This window comes from Micropterus salmoides, unplaced genomic scaffold (assembly GCF_014851395.1).
Source record: "Micropterus salmoides isolate LMB-PRFRI ecotype aquatic unplaced genomic scaffold, ASM1485139v1 Ms_hic_scaffold_5, whole genome shotgun sequence".
Classification (NCBI taxonomy): Eukaryota; Metazoa; Chordata; class Actinopteri; order Centrarchiformes; family Centrarchidae; genus Micropterus; species Micropterus salmoides.
This window is the reverse complement of record NW_024044237.1, coordinates 15,861,498-15,883,984: the sequence shown is the minus strand read 5'-3', so window position 1 is coordinate 15,883,984 and position 22,487 is coordinate 15,861,498. Positions and strand designations below refer to the sequence as shown.

Below are 22,487 nucleotides of genomic sequence, written 5' to 3'. Positions count from 1 at the left end.
ATGACAGATTTTTGTTATCAGTCTAATGGGGTAAACAGAGAGATTTGCCAGAGGCTGAATGAAAACGCCTGGGAGAGAATGCAATCCAGTGAAGACTAGGCAAATCTATCTATCTATCTATCTATCTATCTATCTATCTATCTATCTAAATGAGATGGCCTATTTGAAGAACGGGCAGTCTCACCTGTGCTGCCCTCTGCGCACCAGCACATCTCTCTCTCTCTCTTTCTCTCTCTCTCTGTCTCGCTCTCTTTTTCAGGCCACCTCGAAGTGTCCTGCCCACGATGTTTCCCAATGAGGTTGCTTGCATATAGATCCAGTCAGCAACAAGGGAAACACATTGATTTCCCGTCAGCATCCACCTAGGAGTGCTGGCGCGCCAGCCGATGTTGGAGCAGCCGGGGGGAACATCGGTATCCCGCAGGCGTCCTGGCAGCTGTGCACAGCGTTGTTAATGCGGCCCATTAGGCCGCTGAGTGGCAGAGAGATTCCCCGAATATTGAGCCGAGGACACCCCTCAATTAGACTGATCGCCCCGCACCTCGTCAGCATCCGCGGCTATCCGTTCTCATTAATCAATGACACAGCCGAGAGAGATGGAAAGTTAATTTAGAGGAAGTTTGCTACCAGCCAGCAGAGTTTACCCAGTCTTATATTTTCAAGCTCAAAGCATTAGCATGTCGAAATCAATTTAACATGTTGGCTAATTAGGCTATTAGTGATCTTTGATGGTTTGTGTGGCCTATAGACTATAGAAATGCATGTAGTTTCCAATAACACTGTATGAAAATTCTGTTCCTGTCTAAAAAAAAAAGCGTAAAATCACTTTTTAAATATAATTTTATCTTTAATTTTGTCTGTTTAGGTTGAAAATATAGCCCGTGTAACTGTGTATGTGTATCGTGAAGACAAATAATTGTGTTATGGGTTAAAACATGTTTTCGTTCTTATTTAGCGCTCATGCAAACAGGCTTGACTGTTCCAACATTGACGATATACATGTAGAGTAGTGTGTCTGTTGCACAAGTCTTGCAAGTCTTAGTTCAGCTGAAGCTGTGCTTTTAAACAAAGAAACAGGATTCTGCTGCTGACATTAGTTATTGTGAGCGCTGGACATGATTTGCACTCCAGCCTCTCATTCACTGCCAAGCAGCGATCAGCGCTGCCTCAGGAAGTTCCAAATAAGGACAGGGAAATGGAAACCCACCGGAATAGGTCCTTATGTAGTCACGACCTTATAAGGCACGGCGGAGCCGGGCTTTCCGGCAGCAGCGCAGCCTGCTGCACAGATGGGAAATCCAAATCAAATCTATGGGGCGACGGGGAGAGAGCAAGAATTATGCTGCTGTCTCACAGAGCTGTTCTGCTATGAAGATACATTGATTCAGGACAGAGGAAGAGCGGCGTTGTCTTCGCAATTTACTGTGAGAGCTTAATATAAAGTCTCTCCTCTTTGCTTTTCCCCAGGCCAGCGTCATGTGTCCTCCACTGCAGTGCCTAAATATGGGCTTCCTCCACTCCATATATGGACATCTACGTCACGGCAAGAGGGTATAAAAGGAGCGGGGAAACCTCTCAGCTCAGAGAGCCCTGAGAGCCCACAAGAGCAACTATTAGAGCAGAGACAGAGAGACAAACACATAGAAGTCCCTTACTAAGAAATATCACAACAAAGTGAAAAGTCAATTCAAAACAATATCCATCCAAGAAGGTCAAAACCTGATTGGAAAGTAATTTAATACAGAGATTAATCAGAAAAACATTTGAAGATTAATCTGTTGTTTAATTTTGATGAATTTTAGGGAATGAGTATAAATGACACTTTTGATTTTTTCTGAAAAGACAAGTGGATCTTTACTCATCTCTGAGAGAAAAGGAAAAACAACAGGACAACTGGAAAACACGGAGCAAGGCAGAAAACAGCGTCTTCCACGGAATCAGCAGAAGTGTGAAGCTTTCTAAGTGATTCCCTCCACCTGCGAGGCACCGCTCTGACAGCGTGCACCCAGCCTCTCTGCACTCCGCACCAACCACCAGCGCAGCCTCAGCCCTGCAGCTCCAGCACGAGCAGACAATGGCTGCAGCCAAGACCGAGATGATCCTCCCAGCCCTGCAGATCTCAGAGCCCCTGAGCTTCCCTCACTCCCCCATGGATAACTACCCCAAGCTGGAGGAGGTGATGATGCTCAGCTCGGCAGGGACCCCCTTCCTCACCGCCTCCGCACCCGAAGGTGCAGGCTTTGGCTCCGGGGAGCCTGGAGAACAGTACGACCACCTTGCTGGAGGTAAGAGCTGGAGATTTGCTTCTTCTACCTCTGGTTCTCTATGCTGCATGTAAAGCTGATTAGATCACATCTGCTGAGCTTCACTAAATCAAGAAAAGAGAAATAAACAGCTGCATAGCTTTAATTATTGTTTATGTTTTGTGTGTATTATTAATTTACAATATTAACTGATCATATAACTACAGCTGACAGATTTTCAGTTACAAGTCTATATCATTTGTTTTATTATGGCATATGGTGAGAAATGTTAAACTTAAAGTGGAATTGCAGGCTACAAGTAAATTATAATTCAGCTGACTGGACACAAAACAGTAATGTAATAAAATTCTACAAATGAACAAAAACAGGGAAATAAAAAATCATCTGACTTAAGACCAATTTATTGACAGCTCTGTCGACTGTCAGAGGACTCAAACACTGCTCAGTCACCGCATGCCTCTAGACACTCTTACAGCTCAATTCAAATTGCATTCCTAAAACCAGCTGAACTGCAGTTTCGGTAATCAATTGCCTCGGGCTCCGTGATGGGCTTCAAGAATGTGCGTGTTTGTGCGTGTGTATGTGTGTGTGCAATACAGGAAGACAGTAAGAACGAAAGAAAGATCGAGAGTGTGTGAGCAGAGGAAAATGCGAGTATAGAAAGCTTGCACAGCAGGTCTTGTTGAGGTCTGGAAGAGACAGCTTTAGAGTTTAGGGGGAAAGAGTTTAGTTGGTTTCTGCGTGGGCACCTGACTGATCTGTCACAGAAGAGAGGGATGACACACTGTCCACCATTCTGGCAGGATTCCCCCTCTCCCTCCTGGATATTGACAGTTTGATTAATGTCTCCTCTTTCTTTGTGCTCCCTGCAGATACGTTACCTGATATCTCCTTCAACTGTGAGAAGTCAGTGGCAGAGCAGACCTACCCCACCCAGAGGCTTCCCCCCATCTCTTACACAGGCCGCTTCACCCTGGAGCCCGCCACCACCTGCAGCAACAGCCTCTGGGCGGAGCCCATCTTGGGCCTGTTTACGGGTCTTATGGGCAATATTGCCCCTAGCTCTTCCTCTGCTGCCTCACTGACCACCTCGTCCTCCTCTTCATCCATCCCGTCCTCCTCCACTTCCTCCTCTTCTACCTCCTCCTCATCTCAGAGCTCCAGCCTCAGTTCCTCCATTCACCACAGCGAGCCCAACCCCATCTACTCAGCCGCCCCGACATACTCCAGCCCCAACTCTGATATCTTCCCAGACCAGGGCCAGGCTTTTTCCAGCCCAGGAGCAGTGCAGTACCCTCCTCCAGCCTACCCCAATGGCAAAACCTGCAGCACTAGCTTCCCTGTGCCCATGATTCCTGACTACCTCTTCCCTCAGCAGCAGGGAGAGATCAGCCTGGTGCCCCCTGACCAAAAGCCCTTCCAGAATCAGTCAAGCCAGCCCTCCCTCACTCCTCTGTCCACCATCAAGGCCTTTGCCACCCAGACTGGTTCCCAGGACTTAAAGAGTGTCTATCAGGCCCAGCTGATTAAGCCCAGCCGCATGCGCAAGTACCCCACCCGGCCGAGCAAGACACCTCCTCACGAGAGGCCCTACGCTTGCCCCGTGGAGACCTGTGATCGCCGCTTCTCACGCTCTGATGAGCTGACTCGTCACATTCGCATCCACACGGGCCAGAAACCCTTCCAGTGCCGCATCTGCATGCGCAACTTCAGCCGCAGCGACCACCTGACAACACACATCCGCACTCATACTGGTGAAAAGCCTTTTGCCTGCGAGATCTGCGGACGCAAGTTTGCCCGCAGTGACGAGAGGAAGAGGCACACAAAGATTCACCTACGGCAGAAGGACAAGAAAGCAGAGAAGACAGGAGCAGTGGCAGTAACAGCAGCGCCGGTCTCAGCCGCATCACCTGCGTCCAGCTACCCTTCTCCCATCACCTCCTACCCATCTCCAGTGTCTTCATATCCCTCTCCCGTCACCTCTTGCTACTCCTCTCCTGTCCACACTTCCTATCCATCTCCGTCCATCGCCACCACCTACCCATCGGTGTCCATGTCCAGCACCTTTCAGTCCCAGGTCGCCTCCTCCTTCCCCTCCTCAGTTGCCTCCAATATCTACAGCTCCCCCATCCCCACCCCGCTATCAGACATGCAGACCACTCTCTCCCCAAGGACAATCGAAATCTGCTAAGGAAGAGGAAAACTTTTTTTTTGTCTCTCCGTACCTCTCCTTCCTTAAGGTTCTTTGAGGGGAAAGAAATCAGCATCAAAAGACTTTGTTTTCCCCTCCAAAAAGCACTTTTCTGTCTGCTCCCTGTGCAGCGTTAGGTGAATCTTGAGATTTACCTGAAAGAGAGAAAAAGACACATGTCAAGGACTGGGCAAAGACAATACAAGATGAAAAGGGATTTTTTTCTGTCTCTGTAAAACAAATGCAGCACTTCAAATGCGTAAGGGACTCAACAGATAAGAGAATAGAAACCGGCACTGACGGGTCTCTACTATTAGGTACACACAAACCAAGAGACAAAGAGATTGCCAGCAGTTGTGATGCTAAGGCACGTTCGCCCTTGCAGGCACTAATACAGTACAAAAGACATTGAATGATATACATAAGCTACCATATATGTATATTGTACATGTGCCATGTTTTGTTTTTATCATTTTTTTGGTACCATTGATGTGAAAAATGATTTGCATATTTGCATTGTATTATTTGAAGTGAGCAGGGCCATATTTTCTACATACTTTCTCTATTATGTAGTGATGATGCTGTGATACGTTTTGACATTGTTTGAAAAAAAGCACTTAAGTATTCAAGCATGAGTAAGAGTGATGTTAGTTTCTGTTTGTAAATATCATCCACTGGTACTATCTCTTTCTCTCTTTCTCACATGTGACATATCGCTCGGTTATATGGACAACCAGAGAGAAAACAAACAAAAAAACATTTTTAAAAAATTGAAACAAGACAAACACTCCCGTTATTTGGTGCCTTTTGTGAAGCCTTGCTGATGTGTGACTCGGCTGCGCGCAAGAGAGAGAGAGATGCACTGCATCTCGCCTTAAGGGTTGAGGGAATATTTTTGTTACAGAATGTAAGTCATACTCAGAGGGAGGAAAAGGGACGAGCTATGAGGGCACCGCTTCATTTCATTAGAATGTAAGCAAAAAAGGAGAAAAATTATAAAGTATATTTTTGTAAAACTTAAGTGTAAATATCCACATCTTCAAGAGCTGGAATGTTGAAGTTACCTACTGAGTAGGCATGGGATTCTTTTGTATGTTATATACATGCAGTTCATTATTTTGTGGTTATCTTTATTTTGTATTTGTGTTTGTTAAAACAAGTGACTGTTTCTGGCTTCTAAACACATTGAATGCGCTTAACTGCCAATGGGATATTTGGTGTACAAGATATCCTCCCAGAAATAAAATATAAATAAAAATATAAATATATATGTATATTTGTTTTCATTCTTTATTGTTTGAAATTTGTGTTTTCAAATATTTCCATTGGTGCTCCAAACCATTTTATAGAGACATCTTCATGACATTACACTTCAAGTTTCATTTTGTCATGTACATCCCTCATACGTGAACATAATATATTCAATCATCCTACATTTTAATTGTATGCATATTATTAGTTGATTTAACCACAGCCCCACATCACAGAGAGCCTCCCTTTAATTTGAAAAAAATCTGCACAGGATAATCTTATGAAACTCTCCGTTTCAATCGCTGTTCTCCAATTGAACCCTGTATTAATGATAACACTAACGCATGACTCCCATGCCTATAGACACTGAAGATGAGGAATTCTTATCTAGATCCAACATGCTCTTGAAGATAGTAAGCTTATCTAAATGTCATTTTATTTTAGATGTTATGATACACACTGGCCCTTACTGGCAATTTGATCTTTAGGCAAAATGGCAAATGTATGCTGTTCGAGAAATTTTTTTTTGGAGAGGGATATTTTAAACCAACTGTGCTTAGACATGCACAGGGTTATTTTCACAGAGCGCAGGTGAAATCCATCACATGATAATTACCTCCTTTTCCACAAATGTGGTTGGCAAGGTGCTGTCATCTCATGAGCTGTAACACACAACTGGGCAATGTCCGTGTAGGTTAGGCTGAACTGTTGCACGGGTACAGGAGAACAGACTGGCCCTGAAGGTTTAACCGCTGTTTCTCTTGGTTTTTCAAGCAGAATATAATAACAGCCTCGTCGCACCGTCATTATTCATCCGCCACTCTTCCTTAGGCAAGGAACTCTTGTTACATGTCTGGGTATGAAAATAAAACATTTTGGTTTTTTAGCCTATGTAGACAAGAACTCCCTCTTAAGTTTTTCTCTCGGAGCTTTGGAGTAATTTTGTGTTGTGAAATGCACGAACCAAAATACTCACAAATGCAAACACAGCTAAAATAGAAAGCAGGAAAACAAGTAGAAGAGAGTGATTGAGGGAAAAGGAAAATAATTAAGATAATTGGTCTCCTGATCCCAAATTGACTTTCTAAATTGGGTCTGATGAGTTGTGTGTGTTTGTGTCAGTGTGTGTGTGCGTGTGCAGGAATTTGTGTACAATATATACAGTGACTGTGTATAGACTGACTAATGTAGTTGTTTCCTGCTGTGTGTCTGCATGCTGCTGCGGTCATGTTTAAGTGTGTATTTCTGTGAAATTTGCAGTGTTAGCAGCTATTGTTCTGCTCTAAGTTTCCTTGGTTAAAGCTCAGTGTCCCCATGAAACAGATCTACCTAGACACCACCCTCTCATCTGCTGACACAGTTTGCATGTGTGTCAACTTGTGTGTGTGTGTGTGTGTGTGTCTGACCAGAAGCCCTTCCAGAGTCAGTCAAACACTCCCAAATGACACAGCAAAAGGCAGAAAAAAATAGCAACGGATGGTAACAATGGTCCATTTTCTTTGATGAAATCTACACCACATGCTACAATTAAATAAATAAATGAAATACCAACACATAATAGGATGCTTCGGCAAATCACACAAAATCACAAATCAGCACTGTGGTTGATCTCTATGCTGAGTTAAATCATCTTGATGTTTAAATAATGATGTTCTCCACTCAAAATTTGTCATTTCCTGTCATTGTTTTATGGCATTATTTTGGTCCCTGGCTGCAAATCAAAAGCCATTCAGCAGCTTTTGCATCACAACTTTCTCATACGACCATGCTTTTAGGAAACTCTTTTACTCAATGTGAAAACCACAGACTGTGCTTCGCTCAGCCCTTTCTCATGTTCACAGACAATATTTTAACCAGTCTTGTCACAGTCCATAACCAAAATCCTAGAAAGACAAACGGCCACTATCCCTCAAAGTATAAGGGATGTGTGTAGCCCATCATATCCTCTAGCTCTGATTCAAAGCTCTTTCTCTCGTATCAAAGATCACCTCTGGGCCTGTTCTGTTTCAGGAGGTGTGAGGGGAGCGTGAGAGGAGTTGGGAGAGCAGTTGCGTTGTGGCTTCACTCTGTTGTAATCCACAACGGAGCCACCTCACGCACCCACTGGGCTACGACTTCAAGAACCCTGCCTTTGTTCAAAAATTTATTTGTTCTCTTATTCTTTTTGGGAACTGTGTAAAACAAAAAAGGATGAATGGCAAAAAGAAGCATTCTTTCTCCCTCCCCACCCTCCAACCCCATCCCGCTCAATCTCTCTCCCTCTCTGTCTCTACCTTGCTCTCCCTCTCTGGTAGTGCATATTTTGCTGGAGATGCTAATGATCCCCCCACCCCCCCCTCCGTATTCTGATGCAAGGTCTGTCTACACTTTTCCCTTTCATCCACATACAAATGTGCTCTTATTGCCTCTTCGCCCTCGGGCCTTTTAAGATGCCTTTTTGAAATATGCCGTTTGATAAGCACATCATTGGCCAAGTCCCCGCAGTGATTAGAGCTCTCTTTAATGTGAGCAAGTTGGAGAGTGAACGAGGGGCTCTGGGGCCGGCAGCTATCCGTTCTCCTCTGCCCTCACCCCTTGACATCTCCCAAGCCGCTGGGGAGAGACCAGTGTCGGGTAGGACGACCCAGAGACAAGCTTAGCACACAAGCGCCATTGGCCATCCTCCATCCTTCATCTCCACATGGAGAATAAATATGGGAGGGAACACATTGGAGAATTGCCTTCATAGAGACACCGTACTGTATGCTGGAAGGCTAGATTCCTGTACTTTATCACAAGGATATGACAGGAGGACTGCTCTCTAATGTCTTTAAAATTTGCTCTTCTGATCTTATGTTCAGAGCCTCGCTTTGCCTCGCTGGGATGGTTTTTTTATCTTGCCAGTAGGGAACGCTGATATTGTAGTCAGGTGCTTTCTCCTGTTCTGCCTCTTGCACCCGACACCTGTTGAGCCTTTTGGGATAAGTAGGTTATATTTAAACTGCTTGATTTCCAGCTTCCTTACATTTCAGGTTGATTGCAACATTGACACAGCGTTCAGAAAACGTGCTTGGCATATCACAGTCTGAATATCCGTCAGAAAGTCTAAGTGTGATAAACCTGGACAAAATGTTGCAGCTCATTCACTTTCAATAATCTCCTCTTGCTGTAACTGAAACACAGACAGACCAACCTGAAACATGCTCTGCTTTAAGACACAAGCACATAATCAAGATGTCACAAATGTGCTCTTCATATCTGGGTTAAGATGTGTAAACCTTTTGTATGTGTGTTAGCTGTTCAAAACACACAAGCTGTAAGAGCAGCACAACTCACAAGCATCTTTGAAATTATTTGCAGCACGCAGAAGAGATTTTTGATGCATCACTTCCACAATAATCTACAGGTGTCCTGGCAACTTTAGCTCTACTTAATAAGCCATGCTTGTTTGAAGTACATGGCTTTGAACAGACAACAAAACAGTGCATGCTTAAGCACCTCCAAATATGACACCTCTTCAACTCAGCATCAAGTGCACTACAGCTTCACAAAAGGCACCTGGGTGGCTCTGAAATGCAAACAGGCCCTCATAAGTCTTTATGTGTTAAGGCTAGTAAGTGGGCTCGAGCTGTTTTCTTTTCTGTCTGTGAGTCTGACTATCATATGCAGTCCCTGAGCAGGGTCTCTGAGGCTGGGTAAATAAATGCATTCATGCCTCTCAGTGCCTTGTCTGTTTTTATCAGAGGCATGCATGCTCTGCAACAGATGGCTTTCTACTGCAAATTAGAGGCTTCCTACGGCACCGTGCGAGACATCAATTCCTAAATAACAATAATTCAAACAAACAAAAATAAATGGAAGTTTTTAGAGTGGAAACTAGTGTAAATGATTGTACTGTCTCGCCATACTTTTGGGACATTAGTGGAGTAGTGTTAGATTAGTAGAGGGCTGTACTGCCCTATTTTTGCAACAAAACTATCATTGATAACTCGTCCTGCTTTTTTTCCACATAAATCTGCTTGTTTCTATGACCCATTTTGTTCCACATGAAGCAGTAGGGATGCATTTTAGGGTCACTGGTTTTACTTGAACTGTAGTTCAAGAGTTCAGAACAACCACCCAGTTGTCACAACAGCCCTGATTAGAGGTGAGAGCTACAGTGCTGTAAGTATGTGTGAGTATACCTGTGTGTGCCTAAATATAAGTCTGACCAAATTTGCTAGATATGGTTTGGCTTTTATTTACATGTTCCTGACCATTGATGCATTTGCATATTTTCATGAAGAGCACTGCTACAAACACTACAAAATGAGATTGGAATAATAAAGTTCATACAAAACCACCCCCTGTGATTAGATCAGGGCATGCTGCATCTCACTCTGATAGATCAAAAGCTGAGCGACAGAGACACAGACCTAATAGAAAATGTGTCCCCCACCCCCCTTCCCACTCTCCAGATGTGCCCTGCAGTGACTTCACCACCTGTCATTCAAAAGGAGGAGGCCAGGTGTCTGATCCGGCGCTGCAGCCACCTGTTATGAGATACACCATTCACAATTCTCTAAGTGCACTGCTTCTCTACAGTACACCAGCACTGACCACAACGTAATCTCGCCAAGTGTCTTTTGTCCATGCAATGCCAAAAATAATCCCTAACCCACTTATTAGGTAATACCTGTGGAATGAGTCGATAATAAATAATGTAATCTGCCACAGATATGAAGCTTTAGTCACACAACTGAAAGAAGATAAAATAATATCACTGGCTCAGGGCCAAAGATAATAGATTCATTACTAACAGCGGTGGCAAGAGACATCCTTTGTCTTGGTGTTTTATAGATTTGACTTACATTGACAATGGTACTGTGTGTTGCCGCTCGGCTTTCATAATACAGCATCAGGTACAAACGCAGCACTTGTCATCCTGCTGCTGCTAAGCCTCATTTAAAGCCTCAGCCACAATCACATACAAAAAATTGGAAATTCCTGTGTGGATAGGATGTAGAATTAGGTAAACAGGTGTGTGTGTGTGTGTGTGTGTGTGTGTGTGTGTGTGTGTGTGTGTGTGTGAGCGTGCGTGTGTGTGTGCGTGCGTGCGTGCGTGTGTCTATATGTGTGTGTGCCTATGTGCTGCAGCCATAAGGTGTTATCAGTCTCAGGGGTGACAGTGTGAACGCAAGGGAGCGAGAGAAATTACAATTGGAGGAGGAGGAGGGATACGGTAAATGAGTATCATCATCTGGCCAGGTTTCCTTTCCTGTCCCCTCACTACAGCTGTCCTCCATGTTTGATGAAAGCCTTACGCTGCTATATTTGTCTCACAGTGATGAGGTGGAACTAATGGCCACTTTCACACCAGCTGATGTCATCAGTGTGCTGCGTCTGGGGAGCACGAGTGTGGGAACGGCCGGGATACCTGCTTTATAAATGGTTTACACCAACTTATCAACTTTTCTACTAATTGTTCTCATGGGAAACTCTCAGGTCCCCACTCTCCAAGGGTGTGCCAGTGTTTATAGCAACTTTAAGTGGTAATTTTACCTTAAAATAACAGCTTAAAAACATTTTGATGGTACACTGACTTGTCATAGGGTGTATGGAGTCGCTGTCATTACCACTCTGGGCTGGCTGCACCAGCTATGTAACACTGAAATCCAGAACTTTTATCATGACAACGGAGTTATGGTTTAGGGCACCACCATGACTGTTCAACAAGCAAGCTATAAGAAGATGCAAAAAGTATATAATAAACAGGAGACTTGACCAGAGTAAATATCAGACTGGCTGTCAGGCCCTCTGCCTCTGCTTAGTGGGAGCTGCTGTGTTTCTCCCTTCCCTCTCTGTGGGTGTGTTTGTTTTATGATTACAAGAGCGGAGCCAGGTATGTGGCAATCGGATACCAGCTGCCTATCAACTCCGCGTCATATCCCTTGTTCCTTCCTCAACACATCGCCAGATCGTAGAATATACTACACAGTCAGTCTTGCTTCAACTACAATATTGCTACTTGTCTGTTTGCAATCTTGTTTAAGTATCATTGCCTGGACCCGACTCCTGCCTCTACACCACTCCCCCATATCTGGACCTCAATCTGAAGAGATACCTGGACGCCTTGTCGGACTGGAATCTCCTCCCCAGAATTCTGGACTTTCTTCGGACCTCACTGCCAACTCGTCTGCCTGGCTCAGCACATTCCAAGCCCCTCTGGACCACTTGGACTTTCCCTAAAAGCCATTTGACTCTGCTCCCTGCACATTCTATATTTTGTAAATAAACACTGGCTTTTACTCATTGGCCTGAGCAAAAAGAGCTGAAAGGATGCAAGACAGATGCTGAGCTGGCATTTCTGCTGTTGGACTCGTAAGTAATAACTTGGCTTGTTATGTCTTGTGTTGCTGCATTTGCTTGATGTGTTAGCAAAGTTGTCAACTTGAGCAAAATCAGCCAGAGGTTTCACAGAGGTTTAGCCACAAGCTATTAATCTTGGGTTGATTTTAGCAAACTTATTAGAAAACACACACACAAATATCGATAACGTTAAGTGCATCAGTTGCTGTCTAGCTTGTTAGCTACCCGGTCTCTTGCTCGGTCACCCTCTCTTCCACTGTCAACGTCCTCTTTGCCTCTGCCATTAGCTAACGTTATTTCCATAGAGGCTGCTGGAGCCTGGTTATTTTATGGTAGAAAAGTTACATAATGTTGCTTGGCCACTCGCTACTAGCTTTAAATCTCGAGTCGATGTTTGCAAGCTTACTAGAGAACGACACTTGGAAATCGGTAAATTTACTGTAAGTGATTTTGAGATAGTTGCAGTTTAACTTTGTTGGCAAGCTTGCCACCCAAGTTTCAAGCAAGCGGGCAACATAACCGGGCTAAGCAGACTCTGTGGACATAACATTTGTTAATGGCAGAGGCGAAGAGACTGATGAGGACATTGACGGTGGAAGCTAAGAAGTGACCATGCAAGAGATTCCTGGATGTTTGGCGAGAGCTGTGTGAAATAAAAGGCTGCTAGACAGTACACAGTTGGACTAGTAAGCAATATGTAATTATAACATATACACATGTACAGCTGTCCTTATTGACAGTGGTGAATTACACTGTGAAACAGAAGGGGCACCAAATCCCACACAGAAACAACTACATAATGTTGTTCTAAAGGAATGGTTTTTCATTTTGGGAAACACGCTTTTCTCTTTCTTGCTGAGAGTTCGATGAGAAGATTGATACCACTGTTATGTCTGTACAAACAGTATGTAGATATGAAGCTACAGCCAACAGCCGGTTAGCTTAGCTTAGCATAAAGACTGGAATTGCGGAAACAGCTAGCCTGATACTGACCAAAGCTAACAAATTCCACTGCTTCATATTTACCGTCCAGACATGACAGTGGTATCATTGGCATCATCTGTCTCTCAGCAAGAAAGCAAGTGTATTTCCTGACATGTGGAACTAGCCCTTTAATGCAAGCGCATTTTCTGCTGATTTATAAAGATAGAAATCTAAGCAATCATCCTCCTTTCCTCTTTCTCTCCCTGTCTGCCTTTCCTTTTCTGCATCCCTAACAGCTAGTTAACAGTAAGCAGTCTGTGCTGTTGCAACCCGAGCACAGCCACATCTCTGTCACATCCACACCGTTAGGTCCTCATTTAGGGCCTGTGACTGCATACAGTAGCATGTCAGCATCTGTCAGCTCTGTCAAGTGTGTATGTAGGCTTTTACGCTTCCTAATGTGAAACAGTTGACAGGTTATTACTGCCAATGTGAAGTCATGAGCCTTGACCACAGCTATAACCCAACTTTAACCCGGGAAAATTTTGGCTCAGCACTGAAATGCTTTGACAAGGTGAGACATGCAAAGTTTTCCATATACCTGTAGTAGACTCAAACATCCAGCCTAGCGTGAGCTGTATATTACTGTATCCCGGCTATCCTGTTTCCATTAGGATACATCTGTGATCAGATCATGAACTCTGTGCGCTTTCAACGCTTCAATCGTTTGGCTATAAATACCTGATGCCCCCTCAGTGAAATTACCCCTTTCAGCTGGCCACTATCTCCTCCTGCCCTCCATCATGTTCATCCTCTAATGTACGTGAAGCCGCCAGTAATGGTGCTAGATTACAAAGAGTGCACGTAGCTCGTGTGTGTGTGTTTTTTTAACAGCTTGAAATATCCCTGCAGTTAAGTATAATTCACACACAGAGGGCCACACATTTGACCCGTACACATGCACGAACATGCACGCACTTCAGTGTGCTCACTTTACACCCCAGGGTGTGTGTGTTTGTGTGTGTGTGTGTGTGTGTGTGTGTGTGTGTGTGTGTGTGTGTGTGTGTGTGTGTGTGTGTGTTTGTGTGTGTGTGTGTGTGCATTTAGCTCTGTACAATGCCGCTTAATAGAGTCCTCCATTGTGAGTAATGACCCCAGCCCTTTTCTGTTATTCTATCTGGACCAGCGGGCTAAAAGTTGCTGTGAGGATGAGAATGAGGCTCTCTCTTTTCCTCTAAAGCAGTAAAATGAGGAGAAATTGCAGTTAAATAAATGGTTGTTTACTCGCTGTGTCGTTCCCAAATACACCTCATTCATCTTCATCTGTTAATGTGCGCACTTTTACATTTCTCTATTTGACTTTTATCTTTAACATACATTATTGCTTTTATTTGCCACTGCTTTTTTCTGCAAACACGTTCATTGAGGTCTATATGCATTTCTCTTTACATCCACACATGCTAAACAATGTTCAGGCTCTATAGCTTTGCTCATGACTTCAAGGCTTGAACACGTCTCAATACACACTCACACACATATTTTCCCTGGCAGCCTCAAACACCATCAACCCCACTCCAGCCATGCCAGTGATGCTATGAAGCAGCGGGGCTGCACTGCTGTGCATTATAAAGTAATGGTCCAGAGAGACATGACAGTAGGAAAGACATGGGTGTGTGCGCCTCAGGTTGAAGTGTGGATGTCTACTGTCCATCCTCTCTCTCTTTTAATTCCTTTTCCTCAGTCTGCTACTTTTCCTTAGTGTGTGTGTGTGTGTGTGTGTGTGTGTGTGTGCATATGAGAGAGAGCGAGAGAGAGAAAGAGGAAGAGAGAAACAGAGCAGGTGCAGGACTTAACTTGTCACTTTACAGATTTATGTCTGATTGGAGCACTCGCTGTTTATCAGGAAACATCTGTCTGTCTGTCTTTCTGCCTGTCTGTCTGCCTGTCTGTCTGAGATCTGTCTATTGTCAACACAAATGCACAAAAGCAATGAAGCATGATCCTACAACAAGGTTTCAGCCACTGACGGAACAATGTCTGGGTTTTAGTTTTTGGCACCCATTTTCACAGCTTCGGAAAAGGCAAAGTGAGGAGGAGAGCGAAGGTCACCAACACCACTAAATGCAGACTAACTGAGAAGAGCGCATGACAAGTCTTTCTGGACTTTTCTTCAAATCAAATGGAAACAGGATGCACTTTGAATGTCAGAGCTCAAAATATAAGCACTAAAAAGGAAATAATTTAAATATTTTTCATCACAGCTATGTTTTTTGTCATTTAACACATTATAGGAAAATAAGTCTGCATTTTCCATTAGCTAATGTATCGAAAATAGCTTACCATTGCAGAATCAAGTCAGGCTGCCTGAGTGCTGGTGTTACATGAGAGACAAAGTAAACAAACTTGTTCAGTAGTCTACAAGTCATTGGCAGACAGTGTGTTGTTAGTGGTATTAAAGAGTAAGGACCACATCAGCAACTAACCAGACCAAAGTGACCTTTGCGAGTACGTTCACATGCTTTTAATGTGCTGCAGCTGAGTAGCTAATCAGCTATCTAGTCTGCACTTTTCCCTAGTGAATGTTTGTTTGGTCGCTTTTTCAACAAACCTAGGTGCAGGACAAAACGTGTTCACAAGTGAGATTTTAGAGACTTTAGCAGGAAGCTTATGTGGATCTTGTGTTATTCACCAGGCTGCTCAGTGCTGAGCACCATGCTGACATTATAGCTGCATGCAATATTTGATTGGTTGTATTGTAACATGGTCTACATCTACATGGATAGTTACTGGAACTGTACTCCCTAGGGGACACAATCATGAAAAAAATATAGATATACACACATTTTTCCTTCTTGCTTTCATTTGTTTCTCAAAGGAGAACACAAGGACAATGCAACTTAATTGCAGTCCAACTTTAAGTCAAAGCTAAAGCAAAACAGTTGACCTGAATGTTGAGTAAGACTAAGGCTACATTCAGACTGCAGGCCTTAGTGCTCACTTCCGATTTGTTTTCCCATATCTGAATTTTGACAGTTCACATTGTTGTTTAAATGTGGCCCATCTCCAACTGTCCACGGCCTGAAAGTGAAATGCATGCACAGAAGAATGACACAACGTCACACACAGCACGCTGTCGTACAGAAGTAAACAGAGCTACAGAGTTTAGCTCCGGTTAGCTCATTCTTGCTAACCTTCCAAATTTTCATGGGAGACTCCCATTTTTTCCGTTTGTCCTCTCATGTGTCACATTTCTCCCCAATTATGACAAGTGTTCACAAAATTTTGTTCTTTTCATTACAGTTTAACGCAACTACCCCACAACTACCTCCCTCGCTCTCTCTCTCCACTGTGTCAGCACGGACACAAGTAGCATGCACTTAGCCTAACTCAGAAGAGAGCTCGCTGTTCGGTGGATTTCAGGTGTAAGAAAGGGAATTTGTCTACAGCAGAACTGTGACAACAGCTGCTCTAGAGTGACGTCAAAGTCACAGACTGAGGTCGCAGACAGCTGTTGTCACAGTCCTGCTGTAGCCTGAGCCCCGGTGAATGAAAAAAGCTCCACAAAAAGCCATAATTAAACATGTGGCTCTCCTTCTATTCTACCTTGCTATCATCAGCTCACAATTTCCATTTCTTACACCTGAAATCCAACGGGAGCTAACCTCTGTGGCTCTGTTTACTTCTGTTTACTTCTGTAGAACAGTGTGCTTCTTCTGCGCATGCGGGTCACTTTAAGGCCACAAACCAGTTCACACTGAAGTCTGATATGGACCATATTTAAGCAATAATCTGGACTGTCGGATCTGGGGAAAAAACTGGAATTGAGCATTTAGGCCTGCAGTCTGAACGTAGCCATAGTTATACATATGTATGCATAGTTATAAGCAGATGCAATCCACATGTTCAGCATGCTGTCTCAAACCCATTATGATCTATACGGTAAATGCATCACTATGCTAATAGAGCAACATGTGTTATATTACAGACTGCACAGTGTTATACCGTATGTCATTAGTACAGAGAATGAATGCTGTGTGTCTGGCTACAGCAATAAGCCACTAGCTGCAGGCTGTACAGAGAGCGAAGCAGAGACAGAGGGAGGGAGCGCTGGAGCTGAAACCAGAGAGCGGTCCCAACCCAGCCCAGCCCAGCCCGACTGGCGGCCCACCACCACCTCTGCTGCCTCCCTCAAGCCTTCATTTGATCCCCTCTCCAGGAGCCAACCAGTAGAGGAAATGTCAGTCTTCTAGCCAGCCAGGAAACCTCCATGACCAAACAAGGAGCTTCCTTCCCTGACACAGCTCTTCCTGTGGGCTATGTAAGGACTTTCCTGTCCTCTCTCTTCCCCCTTGTTCTCTCTTTCTCTCTCTCTCTCTCCCACTCTTTTGGCAGGCTGCCCTTCGGCAAGCTGCCTCAGTGCAATCCTTTTTTTCCTTGCCCGTTTGCTAGTGTGTGTGTGTGTGTGTGTGTGTGTGTGTGTGTGTGTGTGTTTACATTATTTTATACTGGTCCATCCACTTTCAAAATAATGCAGTGTGTTGTAACAGAGAATATTTAACCATATTTATAGAACATTGTATGCGATGAATAATGTGTGTGTTCTGTGTATCTTTAGAGAATATGTCAGCAGGGCCTGTTGTGTTGATGAAGCAATTAACCTCATCCTGCTCTTTCCAGGCATCAGTTGGACGGTTTTACAGACTAGTAAATGTATTATATCACAGCTCAGGATGGAACAGGTATGCAAACTGTCTATAATATGACCATAATATTAGAAGACACTTGTTTTACTTGTCACCAACTCATAGAACTGCTGCCAAGGCTTTTTTGAGACACATGTTAAGGGTTACAATGTCCTTTGATTAACTTGAAAAAAGACAGATATATTTAATGCAATGATGAGTGTTTAGACTAACTCATTTAAGACAATCAGCCAGATAAGGATATGAAGACAGGCCTGTGACCTCGTAGAGAACAACATTTTCTGCTTGTCAAAAAGCTTCTCAAACTTGCCTTTACAGTTAGAGTGCTGTGTATGAAATTTCATAATCAATTACAGCCCGTCCTCATCAGAAAAATGGCTGCATTGTGACTTAAGTCACATCACATGACTTACATGAGTTAAATGACTTACTTAACATGCTTATTTTAACCCAAATCAAAATATTTTATAAACCTAACCATGTAGTTTTGTTGCCTAAACAACAAACAGGAATTTCACTCGGGAGTCAAGTCCTGTGTGAAACCAAGTCAATGTTAAATTATTTACAGATAAATAACATTACATAGGTGATTTTCGTACTTATGTTAAACCATGATCTTTTCATAAACCTAACCAAGTAGTTTTGTTACCTAAACCTAACCAAACGACCATGTGACCATGTGGTTAACCATGTGTTTAACATCATATCACTTACGTAACGCATTTAAAGGGTCCATGCGTTGTTTTCAGTGGGTTCTACCTGTGCAGTTTCAGATTGCAACCACTACCTTCCCAAGCGTGCACTTGTGTACTTGCTCGAACTAGAGACTAAGACAGCCAAAACAGAGACCAACACACTGAAACACCAGAGATAGCATCACACAAAATGCTAGAAACTCAGGTAAACTCCAACTGCAACGTTACATTAATATTTTTATCAACTTGACGGTGAAATAATCCATGCTCCATGCTATAGGAAATAGACTTGTTGGCTTTAAGGATGGCTGTAATATATCACCCACTGTGGATTAAAATGAAATTGTGTACAAACATTCATGGTCCCCAGAGGATGAAGCCTGCGGACTTCCTCCAGCACCTCCATGAGATTGACATTTGTGGTTTTGAGGTAAATGTCTATTGTATACATTAAATTAAATTTGGTTAAAACATCTATGCTCCACTTCTGGATGAACTGTAATAACTTTTCTGATCCATTAACTTTTCGTCTAGCACCATCATCAAAATTCATTGTCATAAGTTAAGTTCTCCTATAACCAAATTTCTTTAAAACAAATGACATTCCCAGCAGCCTCAGCTTAAGTTGGTGTTTAGCTAATTAGCAACTGTTAGCATGCTACCATGCTAAACTAAGATTCATTAGGATTTAGCTCTAAACACCACTATGCCTTTGTGCAGCCTCACAGAGCTGCTAGCATGGCTGTAGAGTGTTCTTGTTTACTTGATTACATGCCAGATTTCTCGCTATGTGCATGTACCCATTGTAAATATCTCATTTATCTGATAGCAGATAACCGGTGAACACTGGAGCTCTGACCAACAGTACTTTACTGAAATTGTTTTATTGCTACAAAGGTGAAAAACAACTGTTACGATCAGGTACTCTTATGGTCATTTACAACCTTAATCACATGCCTATTGTTCACACACACAGACGGGCCGTTGTGCGTATGCATTTGATAGCACATACACTTGTGGTCTATCTATCACACAAGACAAAATCCCTGTCTGCCACCACAGCAGTATGTGGCACAGTATTTATCTTACAGCTGTAGTTAGCCCCGAGTGGTACATTTCATCTGTACCACTTTCAATTGTATTCAGACGTGGGAGTGGGAGCACAGGGTTGCCTCGCTGTATCTGTATCTCTCATAAAGCACAGCGGCATGCTACTGTTACATTATCTGATTTATAGCAAAGGGGGGCGAGTTAGAAGCTTTGCAGCTCAGAGCAGGTTGGCAGCATATATCAGCTGGGTCTTTTGTACAGAACAGTGGGCTTTTTTCCTTCTGAAATACATTACTGCAGAGAGTATTGAATCAGTGGTTGAAACGATTAGATAGATAGATAGATAGATAGATAGATAGATGATTTTATAAGATACCTGGAAGTTATTTCCTTTATCAGTGACTGTATCAACAGCATTATAAGGTATCAACCCCTCCAAGGTCTTATGTATTTGCCTTGTAGTCATATTTTTTATGTTCAAATCAGAGACTATGTTCAACATAATATTCCTAAATATTAATTTTAATTTTGGATTTCTGCTTTTCTCTCTGCCTTTACTCCTACTGTAAACACTTGTCATCTTGCAGATGCATGGGCAACTGATTTGGCTGTCTAATCTGATGAGATGTGGGCAGAATGACTAGCAAGTGTTATAAATTCCTGATAAGTGCAACTGCAGGAAACAGAAAGCCTGTGATGACAGAGGGAGGCATTTTATTTGTCCATGCTGTGAAAGAGGGCAAGGCAGTTCATCCACTTCTCTTCCACTATACACCGTGTGTACACACACAATACCTCTAGCAGCATTTTAATTATTAGGCTGTTTACAGTTAAGTGCTTGTATACTTACATTAGGTCTGAGCTGAGATCTTGATCACAGCTATTCCGTAACTTCTTCTTGCACGCTGTCCTTGCAAAGTGATGCCTTGTAAAAGCATTTAAGGGTGCTGAAAGCATGCAGCCTCTACCTTGTCTGGATTGTTTGCCGAAACACACCTGGAATGACCAAAGGATCAGCAAACTTAGTATGTTTCAGTCTACAAACAATCACAAAGCCCCAACTGACCTCGAAACATTTATAAGCAGAACTGGAGGATATAAACAGGCCATGGATGTCTCCTCTTAAAACCACAGCAATGTCACTTTGTAAGAATAAACAGATTCATTAAATTCCAAAGGGGAAGAGGGGAAGAATTTCTTTTGATCGGTGCAAATTGATTTTTAACAAAGTGGTAAGTAGTAATTTTACAGAATGCAACTGTTTGTTGCATCAAAGCTGTTAAGATTTTGTTCTGAAGGTGTTGTGGTTTGACAGGAAGTTACTTGACATGCTATTACAACACCTTTGGAAGGCATCACCATCATCAGACTCCTTTCTATCTCTTTCACACACACACACACACACACACACACACACACACTGTCGACGTGTACTCACACACTCTGATGCACACATACAGTAACATGAGTTCTCTCATATGGCTGCCTGTCTTGCAGCAATTACATGATGTGCGGTAATTGCCAGTCTCTGAAGCGGGCTCTTCAGACACACTTCAAAGGGAGCGGAGCGCGTCCACGGACGCAATTAACAAGATCAACGGAGCCCAGATGAGCTGGCGGGCCCCGCGCTCCTCTCCCCATTGTTCTCATTTTCACTCTCATTAGCGAGTACGGGGGGGGGGGGGGGAATGCGTTGGACACCTGCGGAAAAGCGGGGTGCACGCTGTACAGCTCAGGGAGAGAGTGGCACGGTGGAGCAGACACCAGCACAGCACAGGGACAGTGGTGTTAATGATGGTTGTCTAAGCTACTGGAGTGAAGGGCACAAACAGCCAGCTGTGGGTGTCGAGGCATGTGAAGAAGGGGAGCGGACTCATGAGACAGAGGTGTGTGTCCCTTTGTCCGTGTGTGTGTGTGACTGATGCACCTGGGAGAGGATATCACCACGGCAACTGGATTGAGGCTGTCAGTGCACAGGAGAAGCTGCAGCTTCACTTCTCATGCACGTGGACTCTCTCTCTGTCTCTGTCACACACACACAGACACACTCCATATAAGTCAACCTTGTCTGGTCCATGAACATCTCTAGTGACACCTAGAGGACACCAGGCGGAAACAGACAGACAGGGAGTCAGACAGACAGATGGAGGGACACCTCTGGTTACAGTTGATTTACTGTCCAACACTAATGCCATTTCTCAACCGAAACCAGTGAGGAATTTTTTCCACATTTCCCCGGTGAAATTTGTCATTGCCCCTGTTTGAAATAACTGGAGTTGATCCTGAGTGATGGAGACAGTGAAAGTATTTGATGATGCATCACAGTTCATCAAACACTTAACAAACTCTCCATCCTTCACTCATCTGTCTTTATGGCCGACCAGCCGCTCTCCACCAGCCCCCTTAAGATCTGAATATTGCATCTCTGTGGCACCAATTCAATTTCTGCAAGCAATAAACAAAATTAGTGTGTATATATATATATATATATATATATATATATATAGTAGACTACAATGTATCCACCACCACCAAAGGGGAAAACATTTAACTTCGGTTGTTGTATTCTTTCAAAGTTGGATTTCCTGCTGTCTAGACCTCTTTAGTCTTGGTTTTTATTCGAATGCAGCCTACTAGGCTTGTAAAAGCCTATTGGTTAGAGCTTTTAAGAGAGCCTTTCATTTGTTTCTCTTGAATGTTTAATGCTGCAAGGCACAGTGGTGCATAGGAAGAAGTGTGTGTGTGCGTGTGTGTGTGGGACACATGTAGTAGCAGCCAGTCAACCTTTATCATGTAGAGGTGCATTAGAATGCATTACTGCTGTTCTGCTTCAAAGTACCTCTGACATAAATGGACCAGAGAGATGAGGGGAAAGTAATCACATTAACCTGACGCTTTTCAGCAATTTCCATTCTTGCCCACTGTGGGGAAAATCATCCTACTCTAAAACGTTCACTATGCAAGAATCTTGAAGCAAAGGCAGACGTGTGACAAGGAACAGGTTTAATTTTTCACACAATAGCAAAACTGGACCAAGCATTGTATTCACATTGTACGGTGCAGACAAACGACATTAAAACAT

The 22,487-nt window shown here is 43.4% G+C and overlaps 1 protein-coding gene and 1 long non-coding RNA gene across 2 annotated transcripts in view; both read left to right on the top strand.

The window, feature by feature from the left end:
• Positions 1-1,572: 1,572 nt before the first annotated feature.
• Positions 1,573-5,729, top strand: egr1 (early growth response 1). The gene is made up of 2 exons (XM_038699512.1): positions 1,573-2,285; positions 3,137-5,729. The coding sequence occupies exons 1-2, from the start codon at positions 2,075-2,077 to the stop codon at positions 4,453-4,455; spliced, it is 1,530 nt and encodes a 509-aa protein (XP_038555440.1). The 5' UTR covers positions 1,573-2,074; the 3' UTR covers positions 4,456-5,729.
• A 5,891-nt stretch (positions 5,730-11,620) lies between these two features.
• LOC119889045 overlaps positions 11,621-22,487 on the top strand; it is a 24,870-nt gene continuing 14,003 nt past the window's right edge. The window contains exon 1 of the long non-coding RNA XR_005441988.1: positions 11,621-12,045. This is a non-coding gene — a long non-coding RNA (uncharacterized LOC119889045). The remainder of the gene's footprint in view (positions 12,046-22,487) is intronic.